At 38.3% G+C, this 18,959-nt stretch overlaps 1 protein-coding gene across 1 annotated transcript; it reads right to left on the bottom strand.

Annotated features, from left to right (window-relative positions):
- Positions 1 to 15: 15 nt before the first annotated feature.
- On the bottom strand, positions 16 to 5,044 carry nipal3 (NIPA like domain containing 3). Its single transcript, XM_028395345.1, has 12 exons — positions 4,815 to 5,044; positions 4,453 to 4,521; positions 3,885 to 4,056; positions 3,724 to 3,783; positions 3,389 to 3,534; positions 2,773 to 2,869; positions 2,506 to 2,641; positions 2,329 to 2,417; positions 2,129 to 2,192; positions 1,430 to 1,524; positions 1,120 to 1,322; positions 16 to 944 (listed from the first exon to the last, which is right to left on the bottom strand). The coding sequence occupies exons 1-11, from the start codon at positions 4,848 to 4,850 to the stop codon at positions 1,141 to 1,143; spliced, it is 1,146 nt and encodes a 381-aa protein (XP_028251146.1). The 5' UTR covers positions 4,851 to 5,044; the 3' UTR covers positions 16 to 944; positions 1,120 to 1,140.
- Between the last annotated feature and the right edge of the window lie 13,915 nt (positions 5,045 to 18,959).

Genomic DNA, 18,959 nt, shown 5'->3' with positions numbered 1-18,959 from the left:
AAATACACTGATGAATTATTCTACAACACGTGAAACTGTATTTGAAAAACACAAGAGGCCATGAGTCCAAATACAAACTGGATTACATTAACTTTATGAGACAAGATTACACATAAATTAAACGGGAAATAAATGACCTTTACAGCACTGACGCTTCATATATAAAGCTCTTGTTTCATTGGAAGGCAGGATAAATAACAAATGTTGTTATTGGTTAACATACAGATGTTTCAACCAAACAACCACATTCTATTAACACTGAAGAGATGCAATGCAGCATAGTGCAACACATAGATGTGAAATACAGTGTGAGAGACTACATACATTGATTTCTGGACTTGCCATCAGAAAATCAGAGGTATCTACTGAGAATTTATGTATTATTATCATTATTATTATTATTATTATGTCAAATACATGATCACCTATGTTTTAAATGATTCATGGTTTTTAATAGCCCATCTGCCAGCAGCAGATTATTATATACCTCATGTGTACTCAAGGCACATTATAGCAGAGAGAGAGAGAGAAACCTAATAAATACACCAAAATCACTTACAAATTTTACCCACTGTTTTGGTCATGTTAAGAAAAGCAGTAAGTCAATGAAATCCCAAGAACAACAGGAAGAACTGTAAGACAAATAAAGGCGGTTATACAAAGTCAATATGTGCATTGGCAAGTCTCGTGAAAGACTATACGGCTACATCATAACAGTGGTCGATAACTTCGAGGAGTGAGTACAAATCCTCAGTGGAAGAACAGATCACTTATTTGTATGGGAAGTAAATTGCTTCATATTAATGGAGCTCAGTGCTTAATAATTGTGTCCAAGATGACACTGCGCATAAGGCAGGAAGCTTTGAGGTGAAACTCGTCGTATTCCTGAAGCCATGTTTGTGAACTCACAGTCGATAGCTTCAGGTTTCTTCCATTGACAGCTTCTAAAAAAAAAAGAAAAGAAAAGAAAAGCTTCTCGAGGTCACGATTTAGTTTAGAAAGTTTAAAAAAGAAAGCATGCACAGAGGAGTGTGAGGAGATAGGAGGAAACCACCAAGTGGACACTGAGCTGCACTTGTGTTTTAGGAGAATAATCATTAAAATACCCAACTTGGTTACCGAGTAATGGGTTGGCAGTGCTCAGTCTTTCTTTATGTTAGCATGGGGTGCTTCGGTGGATTCTGAAACAACTGCTCGTTGTTCATTGTTTACTGGTAGAGAAGCAGGAGCCACTCCATCGTTGTTGACAAGAGCCCCATAGGAGAAAGAACCATTGAAGTCTGGCTGAACAGGTAGGCCCTTGTCGTGAATGGTCGGGACACCTGATGATGGAAAGTAAATGTTCTTCACAAAGTTTCATGTATGAGAGATTAAATAGTGTAATAGATTATCTCTGATAACTGGTAGTTTATGAAAATGTAATACTAACCATTAGCCATATCCATAGTGACATACGGCTCAAAGGTCTTGGTCCTTCTTCTGGTCTTAGTGATGAGAAAAACCCCAAGAAAGGCAAAAGCAGATCTGTACAGAGCACAACATAATTTAGTTTTATGTGTGTGTATGTAGCAGAAAATGCAGGTGTCACTAATAACAATAGCAATGCCTTATAAAGTTAACAACAGCGAGGCAGCAGAGTGGAATTCAGCCTCTCGATTTGTTTCTCAAAACAGATTTTAAGGACAGACTGTCAGTGTCATGATCAGATCACATTTGTGTGTCCAGATATCACCAATCTATTTGCATGGGTTGCTGTGGTAACAACGTAGGCGTCATCACCAACAGTGCAGCTTTAAAATGTTTGGTTCCAGCCGGTTCCTTTCAGCTTTACCACTACAGAAGGCCAAACTGTCAAAGATGACAAATTACAGAGGCACCTGTGCACAGAATGTAGTTCTCCATAGCGCTCTGCTGGTAGTGTCACATTGCATGTCTTTGTCTCACACAACTGAGACACAGCACACATTTAAATCTGATTTGCGCAGTCCCACCCAGACTTAGGTGCCTATGTAAAAATCAATTTCTCAACATTGATTGATTTGATTTGAGTTTTTTTCCTGCACAGTCTTTCCAAAATCAGTCAGAACAGATTGTTAATCTGTCATGAAACACATTGTCGATTACTCACCCCAACACAAACAAGCAGATGTGAAGCACATCTTCATTGTTGAACTCCAAGTAAAACACAGCCCCTGAAATCAGAAAGGAAGAAGAAATCTTTAAGGACTTTTGTGGTTGGATTTCAAATGTATGTTTTTGTAGAATAGCAGGAGCACTTTTTTTTTTTAATTGTGCCAGGTATGAGCTGTAAACATTGTCATAGCTCACCAGCTATCACAGCAAAAAAGGTAGAGAGGATGTAGTTGACACCGGCAACCAAACAGGAGTCATGCAGCGTACAAGCCTGGGAGAGAAATCTAAGGAATAACACAGTAAACAGTGGTCAACAACTAATGACAACAACAGTTACCTTTACAGCAACCATAGATAATAGCTATTTCTCACCTGGCCTGAAAGACCACCGACGCCACCATGCACACAAACATGACGCTGAAGATCGGGTAGTTAAGCTGCATTGTGCCCTCAATGGTGAGAATCAGCATGCCTGACACAGCCTTCACTGCGATGACTGTGACAGAGCCTGTGTGAGTTAAACACAGATCAAACAAATGAGTTAAAAGTCCTACATGCTGCCTTTTGAACAATAAAAATATAATATTTCTTGTGGATGATTGGAGCTAAGATTAGCTGGCTTCAATAGAGAAGACTCACCCAGGAGAGCTACCAGAAGGAGAATAATGACGAGGTAGTTAGCACTGTGTTGTTTGTAGAAGTATAAAAGCAGGCAGAACATGATAATCTCCAGAAGCTGTTGATTGAGAAAAAAAACAAATATCATATAAACCATACATGAAGCATATAATAATGTTGCTTTGGCAGAATATATATTATAAACAATATATCAGAACTCGCACATCCCCATTTTGCTGCAGCATCTATATAAGGGAAAGCTTAACATCCTCATGTCTACAGCAACCCTATCCTTTTTTTGATGTAAATAATGCATTTGAATAGAAGCCATTTTGCTTCTATTTTGGTTATTGAAGCTACTGCTGCCTGCTGTTTTGCTGTCCTGTTTAAAATAACCACACGCCTGACTTGAAGACAGCACTGCTGACAGTTCTCACTCACATATTAGGAAGTGTTAAAGTGACACATGATGCTCATTTGTCTTACTCATGACACATCTGTCATGTTGTATAAAATACTGCAACAATTGTTTTAATCTGTTAACCCCGAGTGGGGGAAGGAAATGAATCACAGGAGATTTTTTTTGGAAGTTTTGACACCTTATGTGATATTTTTTCATTTAAATGGGATGTCTTACCAGGTACAAAAGAACAGGCCACCCAACAATGTGCTTCACAATGTTTTGTGCTTGGAGTTTTTCATGAGAGTTTGGACCAAATGCTACAAAGAGGTATGTTCCTCCTATGGTGAAGATGTAACCCAGGATCGTCAGCACATAGTGCTCTAAAAAACATAAAGAGAGTACAGTGCATGTTAAGTTAAATGTCAGAATACAGTTAGAGCCTTTGCAACAAAACACACCACATTCCATCACATCATCAGCCTAAGAGGCAGTAAGAATTTGCATATAATGGCACAAGATCAGTATTATTTGCATGAGTGTCTGTCAACTGCACATTTTTACACACTTACTTGCAACGTCCTTCGGTTTAGATTTCTCACGCAGAAAAATAAAGCCCAAAATTGAGCTTGCTGGAACAAGATGATAAAAAAAACACATGTCACATGCTAAATGTATTTGCCTGTAAAAGCATCACTGGTAATACATGAGGTAACATGGAATAAATACTCACTCAGCACAGACACAGCATTTAGAGGCGCTACAATAGCGAGAGGGGCGAAAGCGTAAGAGACGAAGTTGGCCCCTTCGCCAAGACAGGTGAGCACAAAACCACACCACCAGGTTTTGGTGCTGTAAAAGGTACGTGTGTCCTTTGTTCCTGCTAAGGTAACATGGCTGTATTTCTGCAGGTAAAACACAGCAGTGACAGAAGGTAAATAGAAAATCTACTGAAGCACACATCATTTAAATAAACGCATACAGGATGCTAAAAGAGGGATGTTATAAATTACAAATATGGAAGGGATGGGCCATTAAAACATGACAATGACAGTAGCGTACTAAGCTAAAATGATAAGTGCATATTATCACCGTACACACTGGTGTACAGTAACAGCCTGGCACTCAGGGGTTAACCTGACAAGTTTACCCAGAACCTATGCTGACAAAGGACCCGAGGACAAGAGGAACTAGAAAAACAAAGGTTTACTTTAACTGATATCAGGTCACTAGGGTGATATAACAGACATAAAAAAAGCTGTACAATTTTTTTTTGTACACAGGAAGTAGTTTTTTTTTACCTGAATGCTTAAGGAAATGCTGACAAGCACATTTCCAAAAAGAGCAAGCAACGTCCCAATGAGGTTGTCCTGGAAATTAAACATTTATTAAATTTTTAGTAAGGTCAAGTATAACAATAAAAACTACTTGTTTGCTCCGTTCTAATATATCAAATAGGCTACATTATGTCATTGTGCTTATTGACATAATAGTTAGCTGAACATGACAAATGCAGAGTTTGGAGAGCTTTGTTTACTATTATTACAGTTATAAACTGCAGAATGTAAAAAAAGAAGTCCTTTAAACACCTGGTAATGAAAACAGCTATAGTAAAGTATATATATAAAGACGGTTAAAAAGTAAACAGCTGTATATGTCTCACCGTGTAGGACTCCCCTTCGGCTCTGATGTGGTGCATTATATTCACCCTCCGTGGCAGTTTATCAATTATGAATAATAGCCAGACATTCAAATTCAAGATATTTCATTTTATCGCGCTGCTCTTGGTTAAGATTAAAATGTCTATCTCTCATATTTTTGTTGTTTTTTTAAGCTCTAAACTGAGGAAGACATCGTCAGTAAGAGGAGCATCTCACTTCCGGATTGAATTCGCCTGCGCCGTGACGCAAGAGAGTTACGTTTTAAATCACGTGACGAACTAAAGTAAAACGTGTGGTTCTTTTCATATGTTTGAATGACATTCTTCCTTATTGTTCCTTTTGCGTATAAAATAAAACCATACATAAAACTCTTTATTTTTTTTCACTTTTTCAAGTGTTTAGTTTTTAATGTTTAATTTTTATCTTCTATTGTTTGCTTTAGTTTTTCCTGTGACGTGCAGTACGCATGAGAACAGCAGGTTGTGCCATTGAGCTAAAATTAGCCAGAGATCATTCACTGCTGGGGATTGGTACTCAAATACCAGTCAATTAATAAAATTCAGTATGGAGCAGTGCCACTTCAATTAGCCAGACACACTATAGTCATATGATTGAATAATTATTTTTAAGTGAAACCTGTATGCCCATGAAATGGGACAATTTCTTCACATTTAAAAGACCTCTGAAAACAAATAGCCTTTTAACCTTGCCAAAAATCATGATAACCAAATGACTCTCTTGCCACGGCATCATAGGATAATTCTGTCTGACTAACAGTGATGGTATGTTCTCTTTGTATCATTGCAACAGTGAAGGAGGGACAGCGCAGTACGTCAGCAGCACTGTTTCTATAACAGGAGCTGTGGAAATAACAAAGGCAGGTCAATGAAGGGCGTGAGCTGCTGCTTTAACAGTCAGGAGAGTTTTTATTTATATTTCATAAGCAGATAGGAAAACATGATGAATCATTGTTTTCCACGTGTAATATTAGCATTAAAATATGAATCATTTTCTTTTAAGCTGAAATAAACTTTAAAAAGGTTTAATCTATTTTCCTATAATACTGAATTAAGAGCCAGTCTAATCATTTCATTTGCTCTCCAGCAGAGGGAGGGAAGCTCCACAGCTGAGAGCCAGACTTTAACCAGAATTTAAAATAATGTAAATGTTATTTAAGGTTTGATTAAATACACATTTGTCTTGTCCCTACCTGACTCTGTAAATATCAGAATATGTATTTTGCACTTGTTTTTTTTCTGACTCCCATGCTGCAGAAACATTTAGTCACACAAAAAAAGCTCATAAAATGAGGTTTTGTGTCTTATTTCCCAACAAAGTTAACAGGACATTTTGTGCACATCCTTTTGCATCACAGCTGTAATTCACGAAGGCATGAGGAGCTCAGTTGTATAACAGCACAATAACCTATGCAGATATCATCTGAACCCTAAACTACAAAGCCTTCCTCGCCCTTCACGCCTGCCGCAGGTTAATACCTTTAACGAGCAGCAGGAATGAGACATGTCATTAGCCACGGTAGATATTTATAATACTGTTTATGGCTCACAGACTGAGAGGGAGGAGGAGGAGGAGGAGGAGGAGGCGGAGGGCAGACGGTGAACAGGTGCTCCTTTCCTGCGGGTGTTAACAGGTGACTGAAGGTATGCAGGTAAACCTTTTTTCCACTTCAGGGCTCGTGTTATTGTTTTAAAGTCAAAGTAAAAAAAAACCCATCTAAAAACAAATTATGAATTGTTTAATAATTGTGTATTTTTTAAACTTATTTTATTCTAAAAACAAAATTCGATCTTGTTTTAAATTAACATTTTACCTTATTGAACTTTTATGCTTTATTTTTTTGTGTTTGTGTAATACCTAGATAATAATTATATGGTTTGTGATACTGTGTTTATTTTGGAATTTTAATGTATGGTTGTTTTTTTTATGTCATTGTTATCATGCATTGGAATTGTTTGTGCTACATGAATAAAGGCTAAATAATAAGAATGTAATTGTATAAAAGAAGGACAATTACATTTTCACTAATATATCATAAATAAAGTCAATCGAGGAATTGATAGTAGTAGTTTATTGATTAGTTTGTTCTTCATGTAGTTTAGTTTAATTGCAAAGTTATTTATGTAGAAAAAAACATTTAAAAAGTATCTTTTATGTAAACATAATTTTGCTGGAACTTGAATTAAAATAAAAACCAACCTAACAACTAACAAACAAAACAATCTTAAAACATGTGCACATTATTTTATTTATTTAATGTTTTTGTGAAGTAAATGTATTTATTCAGTTTTTTTTCTTTTGCAAATGACAAATGTCCCTCACATCTATGTCATTATGCTTCACAAAGCATTCACCTCAGTAATTATCCCCTCCTCCACGGTGTTCTCATTACTGTTAACACTTCCTATCCCTCATCATTATCCAAAATATGAGCATGAACACACTTTGCCAAAGTGGGTCAGATGTCCTGAAGGTGTGTGTCCTTGTCTTCGGAGGACATTAGGGTCGTAGCACATAGAGGACAGACCTGCTCACTGCCATCTGCGTGTGTGTGAGACAGCTTAAGGCATGAATTACCTGGCTGATCAGTGAACAAGTAAACATCAGTAAATTAATACACAGGACTGAAACTAACACTTATATTTATGACTAAAATCAGAAGATATGTGAGGCCAAGATTTGTTTTTTGTTTTTATTTTTCAGTCAAATGTGCGAATTATAAATTATTTTTTTTATTGGTATTATTAAGCCGTGAATCCCTCTCATGTGTTCCATCTGTGAAGCCTGTCACATTCACTGAGGAGGCTGCTGGTGTCACTATGACTAAAATGAATGCAGCATTTGTTGATGCAATAAAGATCCTCTAATTCACAGTTTATCCTAAGAAATTGTAAAATATGATATGTTAATAAAGAAAAGAACCCTTCCCTTTGTGTGGTTATTTACTTAATGAATAAACATGAGGATATTTTTCAATTAGAAATTTAAAGATTTTAAGCTTGTGTGTCCTCCCTCGTGCCAGTCTGTCACAGTGTAGAGGTCATATCTCACTGAGTCTCATGCTTTTTTAACCTTTGGGTTACAAAGAAGTTTCCTTTGACTTTGCAAGAGTCGAGTTTTACACCTCTGGCGGCACTCTGAAGCATCCTATAATTTACATTTCTCACCTTCAGGTACTGACCTAAAAAAAAAAAAAGGATTTATTCCTCTTAGCAAACTGAAATGTAACTATTTCCCTATTAAAATAGTGTCTTAGGTTTCTTTTCTTTTCTCTAATGCGTGGGCACTGTCCACCATCTCCAGAGGAATGCACAAACGTTAGCGATAAAGTCTGCAGTGTATACATGTGTTTCAAAAACCGCCGGGCCTGGTTTGAAAAACCAAACAGACCAGCATCCATTTGTAATGGCTGAAGAATGCGTGTACGTTAGATAGAAGAAGGGAACCAAAGGGATGTGTTCATTGCATTATGGCACCATATAACAGGAAGTCACTTCTTCATGAGGTGATACACCAGCTTGCGATGGAATGTGAACACGTTATGAAGCGGCGGTGGAAAAGCAGGCTTTTCCTAAATCCTCTGCAAGTCCAGGCCTGTCGTTGCAACACCTGCAGCAATGAGTCTAAAGTGACAGTGACAAAATGATGAAGAATTTAATGTTTGAGTGCAATTAAGCGTGCTGGTTGTGCCAACTCTCTGGGCAAAGGTTCAGAAGGCCGGTTTCGGTGACATTGTATGATTGTGTGTGTGTGTGTGTGTGTGTGTGTGACAAAAGATTGTTTAGAGACAGTTTTTAGTCAGAACGCAGATATTGACTGAGGACAAAAATGGCTGCTTCCGTTTATCGCCCTGAAAGTTGAGGATCAAAATTGTGACAAGTTTAAATGCAAATTTCTCAATTGTTTTATCAAGCACACTTTTAGGTTGTCTAATTTGACAGTAATAATAATTTCCCGGCTTTGTTGAATATTCACATTGATTATCCCATTCAGCCAAACTAATTACCTCACACTGTTTCAAGACAATACGCACCAAAGGAGACAAAGTCCACACAACAACAAAGCTCTGAATCCTGGACCTTTGCTCTGTGTGTGTGTCATACCTCACTATTATGTGTGAGGGAAGAATTACAATGTGCAAATCTCTATAATTATAGGGCCTCTTGTTTTTTTTTTTTCTAAGAACACACATGAGAAAAGCCAAGGACCTCCAAGAAGAATAAGGATACAAATAAAAAATCATAATGGTTTTTTGAATTGACGTCATTAATGTAATTTATATACATTATAAACATTAAGCCTGAGAGAAATGTGATGTTGTACTGTAAATAATACATTATTGAAAAATGTATTTTCACCTTGAAACAAAATACAAGATCATACAAATCATATTTTAGCCATATAGAACAGTTTCAATACATTAATGAATTTGAATTTGTAATTAAGAAATAAATCACATCACACACTTGTACAGAAGAATTTACAAATAATGAATTAACATTTTCTCTGTTTATTAACCAACGAACCTTGAATTTTTGAAGAAATTGTTATCTTACGCTAACAAATCTATTTAATAAAACTTCAGAATCTTCTTTTAAAAAGATTTGATCGATTAATTTTGACCATATAAAAATAACAGCAACACAAACAACATTGGGTTGCATAACACCTATTGGATTTAATCCTAAATTCCCCAAGTATCTGAGGGAACAAAGGGAAAGGAGAAGAGACATGACTATAATGGTATTTAATTATAGAGAATCCCACATAATTAAAGTCATTTAAGTACATTTATGTCATGAAACATATGACAAAACATGTGACTCATGCATATCTGGCGTCAGTCTCACAGCGTTTCATGATGCACGATGACTGTGTGTAATCTGGCTCCATATGGCCTGAAGGATTTCACAGTACTAGAACTTAAAATAGACATTGATTCAGATCCTGTATTTTGTTGGTGTTGATGTTTAAATTCAGTCAAATTTTAATCAATAGCATTGGATCGCATTTTTACGAGATCATCGTCTTGTATGTTTTAGCTCTTTATCTTTTTATTATTATTATTATTGAAAAAATGGAATCTGACTAAATGACTTGTCATTAACACCATCATAAACGCTTAAGTTACAAACTTTTACAAGACTGCTGCTGCATCGCTGCTAATACTGCTTTTAAGTAGCTGTTGTGAGAACCCACATTCATGGGATTATGCTTTTGTAGCTTTTTCCTTCACCCACCTGCTTCATGAGAAGGGTAAGATAACACTTCACCTCAACTATTGACCCCAACATGCTGTATAAGTAGCACATCTCAGAGAGTTGCAGTGAAATGTGCATGTGTGCGTGTGTGTGTGTGTGTGCATAGATGAGTGTTTCCACTAACTTTTGGGGGGTTTGTTATGAAAATGTATAATTTACATTAGGATGGATGCTTAAGTGAAGGATTATAGTGCACACGCCTCAGCTGTGTGTCATGTGTAATGGATTTTTCTACCAGTGTGTGTGTGTGTGTGTGCATTCACTATTTTATTGAACAGAAGAAGTAAGGATGTGCAGGATTTTCAATGATGCCAGTTGCAGCACAGAGTGTCTTCATGTGTGTGTGTGTGTGTTAGAGAGAGAGAGCTTGTCTATCTGAAACCCGAGGAGGGAGAGAGAGTCGAGCAGGGGGAACAAAAGCCTGTGTTTAATTTTCTTTTTTTCCCTCTCTGTTGTCTTTGGTTGTTCCTTCATATTTTCAGCACCCTGCAATCACGGCATCTTGTTAGCTTTGGATTCAGGTTTAACTTGTTGCAGGAGATGACAACTCCCTCCCTCCCTCCCTCCCACCTCCCAACCCTTCCTCTTTCCTCATCTCCTCACTCCACTCTTCCATTCATACTTCTCTGCTTTAATTTGCATTCTCTTTTAAACGGGTGACAAGCAGCATTTGTCTTAAAGGCATGGCCGTCTCCTCCCGCCACCTCTGCTTTCCCTGCACTTCCCTCTCAACCTCCCTTTTCTTCTCTCCTCTCTGACGGATGACTTCTCTGTCATGAGAGACTTAAAATCACACAATAGCAGGTGCATGTCTGTCACATGTGTCTCGAAAAAGTCTGACTTTGGACTGACTGGCTGACCCTGCATGTCTTTATGCATGATCCTTATGTTTGTGTGGATAATGTTTCCTGACTTTACAACAGCTTTAGTAGATTTGGATTATTTCTAACCACCAAAACTACTATTGTTGCTACTCATACAACAATTATTTGCACTGCAATTTCTCACTTCCATGCACGCTCAGATTAAAAGAGGATGCTGCATGTTTCCGTTTGATAATATTGATTATTTTCCATCACTTATATGGTTCTTTCTTTCTTATCTAGTTTATTATTGAGGCATCCAACAGGGGCACTCTATCATGTTTGAGACAGTTTTCTACTAAATGCTTTTTTCATTGAGAAAATAGAGGAAGAAACTAACCACCTTTCCAGCATGCAAAATTAAAATGTCCTGCACACTGTAATGTGCATCCAATTGACAGTATATAAATATTGACAGAGTATCCATGACATTGCCTGTATAGGGCAGGGGTGGTCAATTATAGACCACATTTTTTTATAAATTGGAGATCAGTGGCACAGTATCTTTTGCTGTCATTTACTGCTTACTCATCTGTCCTCTCTCTGTGTGTCCATGTCTACTTGTGAGTGTGTGCTGGTTGTGATGGCGCCATGGACTTTCTGCATGCTTTACCATATATTTTAGCATAGTCGCGCAGCATTTTTAAGACAGTGTGACCGTGTTTCTCTGCAGCGTGGAAGAGACAAGGAGGGTTGGGAAGACTTTAGTGGTGATGCCATGCTCAACAGCTGACTTTTGCTGCCTTTGTTTAATATTGGGTGCACAGTTTGTTTGCGAACCCTGCTTTGCCCAGGTCTGCTCTAGAGGCTAGCTCCAAAAGTGAGTCAACCCCCATAAAGCTCTATGTTAAAATGGCCAACTTTACAGCAGAATGACTGTATTGTGAGCTTCCTGTTCCTACAAAGCAGCCCTTCAAAAACCTATTGATAATGTTACAGTAGCTTCATCCATAGTTGTTTTTTTTAATATATATATATATATATATACTGTCAATAAGATTGACTCATTTTTGGAGGAAGCCCCTAGAGGCCATATGAAGGAACTGCAATTCCTTTGTCACTTATGCAGGGTTTCATTTCTCAGCCCCAGAGGTTGCTGCATGGTGCATCCTTTGCAGTTTAAAATATCACATGTAAATCATTTATCATGTTGTATATACAGTGTTTTCACTTCTTCAAAAAGAATATTAAAAAGCCTGAGTCAGAACAGTCAACAGGTTTTTCTGTAAACCTTCATCAACCACTGGTATCTGAATAAGTGCTTCAATAGAAAAGTAAAAATTGGAATAAGTTCAAAAGAAATGAGGAAATCTGGCGGAAGAAGTCAAAACCCTTATGAGATTAATTATCAGATGAGCAGGTAGCTTTTTACAGTGGAAAACAGATTCATGTGTCACTATGGTAACAGACTTTGGCTGTGGACCAAGGTTACAAGGATCGTGCACCGGTACGTCAATCTTCCTTGTTCCCTGGGCGCACCCTGCTGTGGCCCATGAGCAGGGCACGCTGCGATTGTTCCAGAGGATTGAGGAGAAAAGGGCTGCGTGGTTCCTCCAAGTCTCCGACGAGCCAGGACATGTAGAGTGAAACTGGGCGCGAGCTGAAGAAAGGAAAAGGGAGGGAGCGAGAGAGAGAAATAGACTACAGGGAAGTATCACAGGTGATGAAAAAAAAAACTTATGTTGAATCATAATAAAACTTTTGTACAGTATAAATACATTCAGAATTGATAGATTTCATATTTTCCATTTCTGAAATAAAAATGCACATAAATAAGAGATAAAATGTTAAATTGCCCCACAAATTTTAGATGTATATTATATTGTAGTATTTAGAGATTGTAATAAATAATAGAAATTGTGAGCAAGAGCAAGGCAGCATTATAAAAATTGGTCTTCATACTCTAAATAGGAACCGTGCATACACGTGGTGGTGTTGGGGGTGGGGGGGTAGTTTCAGTTTAAGAGTTGAACTGAAGAGCAAGGTGGTCTGAACATGTTCCCTGTTTTATTTGGGATGATGAAGTAACCAGCCCTGGAAATCTCTCCTCCTCCACTATCCCACGGGAATATCACCACTCATCCATATAAGAAGAGGGACGGGGAGGGATGATGGGTGGATGAGGATACAATACAAAGGTGTTTCTGACTTTGTATAAGAGTCATAATTGATTGAGCATGCACACATGTCTGTCAGCTCACAGCTGCCTTCATTTTCCTCACTTTCCCAATACTGTACAAATGTTAACAGATTGTACAGTGAGTCATGTTAGCAAAGACAATCTGCTAACAAACAGCAGATTGTCACACTGCCACCCAGCTGTGTGTTCCCTATGAAGAATGTGAGCTGTACTGTATCTGCTGTGAACACACACAGAGCCGTGTAGTGTTACTGCCACCAGGAAATTTTAACCATTGTATCAGGTTCAGCCTCTGCAGGGTGTCAAGGGCCCGAGGATACAAGGGCAGAACAAACTCATCATGCAAATATTTATTTTTCTCTAAAAATGACAAATGGTGTAATGCCTCACTGACTCTTCTTGTTCTTTTTTTTAATTTAAAATGTCGCTTAAGTTTGCAGGGAGACGCCTGGAGAATACTTGAACACTACTCGATGGACCCACTGGTTGCCACGGTCACCCACCAGTTTCATATGGTGCAGAAGAACATATTTGGATGAGCTGCAAGAAGATTTGAAACTAAACACTGAGTTTATAAACTCATCAGGAAAATTAATTTAATTGATAACTGAAGTGTGAAATAGGACAACTATATGATTAAAGTCCCATATGTCACCAGAGGAGTCGCCCCCTCCTGGTCATCAGACAGAATGCAGGTTTCAGGCACGCTTTTACATGCTTTTATACAGTATATGCATGCACATAACTGCACAAAAATGCTAACAAAATATACAAATAAATGAATTAGCATTAGCAGTGTGTCCTGCAGCCATTATGCTAAGCTAATCCATTTTGGTATGTTCCTAAATGTGATAATTTGTGGGGAAAAAAAAGAAAAAAGGCTGTTTTACATTAAGTGCTGGGCAGTAGCATTGCAAAAAAGCAGAGGCATTGCCAGTTCAGCCACATGATTTCTGAACCAAACTTCCTATATTTTGGTAGCCACATTGTTTTCTTAGTGTTTCTAAAAGTCATGGTGTAGATTACAGTGAACTAATTTTTTTATTTTAATTTCTACAGCATGTAAACAGTAGCTTATTTGTATCAGTGAGGAAGAACAACAAAGGTTTGATGCTAACCTAAAGCCCTTTATATATATTACTGCTCTGTTAGCTACCTACCTCCCCTAAAAGACAACAAGTTAGAATTGTAGAGAATTCTTCTTCCTCTTCTTCTTCTTCTTCTCACATTAGACCAGACTGACTCATCACCACATGCTAGCTGGATGGCATGGTAATTGCAGTAGACAAATCAGCAGAGCTTTGTTTATAGTGGTTTATTCTTTACATTCTGCTGATAGATTTAGTTCATTTTTGTTCAAATTCTTAAACACTCACATGCTCACAAACAAGGAGCAAACAAAGCTCTGGGCATGTTTCATCATTCAAGGGCTGGAGTGCAATTATGCACATTGTTAATTACCTGCTAGTAACTGCAGATAAGAGTCCCTGAGCTTGTATTTGCCTCAGGCCTTAGGAGGTCAGAATGAAACCTGATATGGAGATGAGTCCAATACCTGCTTTCTGTGAGGGTGGGACCTCTACCGGTGGCCTGATCACTAAATAACTGGGCATGGAAATGTAATCTTTATATGTGTAGCATTAAGACGAGTAAATATAGTATATAAAAAATAAAGAATAAATAAGTAAATATCCTGTCACTGTGTGTCTTGACACTTCCTGTTTCCTTCTGATTGGTGCTATATTAGTTGGTGTGTCAGGTGATATGAGAGGTGAGTGTGTGTGACAGACCTGATCATCACTGGTCTGTATCTGCCATTGTTTTTGTGTCTTTTGCTCTGTGTGTGTGCTATATAGAATAAAGAAAAGCACATACGTGTGTGTCATTCCACTGTTATCTGAACTTCATGCTCCAAAAACTGAAATGTGCTCCGAGACAGAAATGAAAGAGGAATGACTGTAAATAAACACAGACGACAAATACCAGCAGTCATTCCACTATCTTAAACAAACAGCTCTTCTGAGCGCGCCTGTCGTACCGAAGCACAGCGTGTAGTGCTGCAGAATAATGAAAGGACACTGACGAAGACGTCTTCAAAAGATGACTCAAAAAGATGATCTTTGCTTTTTTATTTATACTGTACCTGCTTCAATTCACTTGTTGAGATTCACATTATGTTTTTATGGAGCTTAGCTTCTTATGCACAGTAATTAAAAGTGATTTTAAAAAAAATGGTGTTGCATCAAAGTAGGCCACAGTTGCCCCCAAGCAGAGCTTGAGGAAATGCATTCATATTGAGCAATGCAGGCACCATTGCTCTCTCCTCTGGGGTTTCCCTCCAATCCAAGACTCTGAAACTTTTAAAGCGGTCGTAAAATTCTTCTTCTCCTTCCTGTAAATGTATTTTGTCCCCCACTTGTTTTTCCCCCAAACATATTCTTGCTGTCAACTTCATCATCCCTCAATTTGACCTTTTCTCCTCCCACCTAAACACACCTAAACCTCCCCCTCCCTTCCTCCTCTCCAATCCCCCCCCTCCGATCCTTCACTCGGGGCAATGTGGAGTTTCTGGGAGTGGCTCCTTGCCTGGCCTGGTAGCATAGAGAAGTGAGGGCTGATGAGGTGGGGAGGGAGGAGGGGTCCTTCCAGACTCTTGGAGCCTTTCTGGTCCATGTCAAACGAAGTGACAGTGGGAGAGTTCTGCTAAGGAGGTGTCCTCATCCTCCTCGGTATCACATCACAGGAGGTCAGCTAATTATGCAAAAACACACACACATGAAAATGCACCCAGATGTTAGAGATGTCTGATTTTACTTTTATGCAGACACACACACACACACACACAATTTTCTACCATACAATGACTTTTATTCACTAAGCATCTTTTCGGTTCACCTAAATGCCTGTTTGCATAGAGACTCAGCCTGTGCATCAGCAATTAACTATATATAAATCATAATGAATAGCATCACAAATAAACAAATAATAATACTTGCAAAGGCATAGCAAAAAGAGTTTATTTATGTATTTATCAATTATTTAAAACTACCTGTTGGTAGTTGTGGGCGTCTTTTTTTTCTTTTGGGCAAAAAATTTTTAAATTGAGAAAAGTGGCAAACAAACACTATTTCACAATAAGTGTCTCCCAGTGCTACTGATACTTATCACTAGAACCGATCTCAGTGATGACGTCTGGCTCCAGACCTGCGGTCTATATGGTCAAAAAGATAATTTGCTTCCTGAAAAAAAAAATCTTAACAAAATCACCATTGTTGGGAAACAGGAGGACAGTTAAGGCAAATCTGACAGGGCCTTAGGTTAACAGGTGCACTCTATTACCTGTACAGGCTGCAGTCCCAGAGTGAGAAACAGGCCCAGGGCTCGTATCTCTTTCAACCTTCAGCGCACATTCCTCCATGCCAAACCAAGCATTAGAGCAGATGTAGAGATACACAAAGGAGAAAGAGATGAAGAGATATATACAATGTATGATCAGCCACTGAACAAAAGACATTTGACTTCCATTTTCTCTGGCTTTGCCACCTTGCGACCTATGACAGACTCTCATTGTGTGTGTGTGTGTCTCTCCAGTGTTGTGTGCTGTTGGGAGCTACTGGTCAAACAGTTGTAAGGGAAAGGAGAAGCTGGAACCGAAGGTGAAAGGAAGAGTAAGTGGGAGACAGGAAAAGGAGAGTAGTGGAAGGAGAGAGGTGATGAAGAGCGCCTCTTCTCAGCAGCAGTGGTGCGTAGAGCCAGCGCTGACGTCTGTTTGTGTGCTGCCACGCATGGCTGCAAGCTCACATTCACATGAGCGCAGGCAGAGACCAAAGTGCCATAGCACTGGGGTCCTGTTTTTCTCACACACCACAGATGAGTTTCAAGGCGGTTATTTGAACAGATTGTGACATCCATCCGTCTTCCAATTTCCCGTCTTGGCTTGGAGAGGTCATTACCTGCATAAGATCTGACATGAAAGTGTGACATAAGAGACTTTAAGACAGTTTGACTCAAGACAAAGATTTTCATTCTTTTTTCAATTTCCATATCATTTTTCATTAAGAAAGTTATGCATATATATCCCCTTAACATCAATGGAAGGGCAAGTGGCTTCATAACTTTTATGTCTCTCTATGCATCATATGTCAAAATATGTTGGATTTTACACTTTAGCTACTACATATCTGCACATTTAGTCAGTGTACATGCATCATAACCATCCAGTGTGTCCCTAAGGACGTGTGAAGGGGCAATGCATCAGGATTTTCCTTAAAGAGAAAGGAGAGAAAACTTAACAAAAAGGGCAAAACCTAGGATAAAACTGGTTTTGCTATGTTAATTTTGCATCTCTAATGACCTGTGGGGAAAAGGTGACAAAGATCTGGAACCGGGAGAAATCAGTTCTTCACACCTTTAACGGGTGGAGAAGATGATCGCTACGTCCTTGTCACCCTGATCCTGTCATTATCTTACCCACTGAAATGTATATACAGTTCCTTCTTGACTGTGATTTTGTTTCATTTGTATGTTTTATTTTCTTTTTTTTTGGACGTGTTGAAATAAAGGTGTGTCATACATTGAAAGTCTTCTTTCTCTTTCTCTTCTGAATGAATGCCAAATTGCCTTCAGGCCTCTGTGTGTGTGTATGTCTGTGTGTTTTAACTGCTAGAGTGTGCGTGAGTGTGTGGGCAAGCTGTACAGCACGCACCCGTGTGTTAACACGCCAGATTCCCTCAGGGGTCAGCTGCAATAAGTACACACATACACACACACACGCACTCCTGAATGAACAGATAAACAGCAAATCATATACTCCCTGTCTCTGTGTGTGTGTGTGTGTGTGGGTGGAAGATAATATCCCTGAGTGACATGAGGACGACGCCAGTTCTTGTTAGGAAGTGTGTGTTTTACAGCCAGGTTATTGTGAAAGAGAACATTTCTTCCTCTCATGATCAGCGCAGTTCAAAGAAACTCACTCTCACCCACGTGCAAAAATTGGAAATGAATTCATCAACCAGTGCATTAGAGGAAAAACACTTAGCCAATGATGCCTTCAGTGTATTTTCATTTGTTTTACTCTAGTTGTAGTAGACTTATTAACCATTTGTGTGCTTATTTTATAGATTAAACTGCACAAAACACATCAATCTCACACACAAGGAAACTGTATTTTCTCCTTTATCCTTTAAAATGTTAATTTCTCACGTCAAACTATCATTAACAAATATAAACTTCTTTATAACTGAATAATTATTTACTATTATGTTGAATATTTGTATTCAATTTGTATCTCACAAATATAATTTTCTAAAGATGCACAAATACAAATTAACTAGCAAATCAGTAAATAATTTAAACATTTTGTTGAGCAAGCAACTTTTTTTAGTTTTATTTATTTAAAAGTTTATTTTTTTAAAGCTTTGAACTGTTCCTTTAAATTTGCCCTAACACCAATGAGCTTCCCTGAAGCCCACCAAAACCTATATTTGATATGGAAATGCATGGAGAGAGTGAAAAATGATACTGAGCTATTATTAACATGTCAAAGCTGAGTTCCAGGCATCTCTTGCTTTTCTCATAGTCATTACCAAACCTTTCACACCTCTTGGATCCCTGATCTCACTCCTTTATCCAAAATAATAATGAGATTCAGAACAACCCTGTCTTAGATTGTCATGCTAATGTACTACACACACACACATACAAATTCATTACAACCCAGGTTTCCCTCCAGCCTGGGAAGGGTTAAAAATTCTACACCTGTCCTATCAGACACCTGTTTCAGATCTCAGCCAATCAGAGGAGAGAGGGAAACTCTGCTCTGGCATGAAATAAATCTGGGCCCTGAGCAGAGAGAATCACAACACT

This window comes from Parambassis ranga, chromosome 22 (assembly GCF_900634625.1).
Source record: "Parambassis ranga chromosome 22, fParRan2.1, whole genome shotgun sequence".
NCBI lineage: Eukaryota > Metazoa > Chordata > Actinopteri > Ambassidae > Parambassis > Parambassis ranga.
The sequence above is the reverse complement of the archived record's forward strand: the minus strand, read 5'-3'. Positions and strand labels throughout refer to the sequence as shown.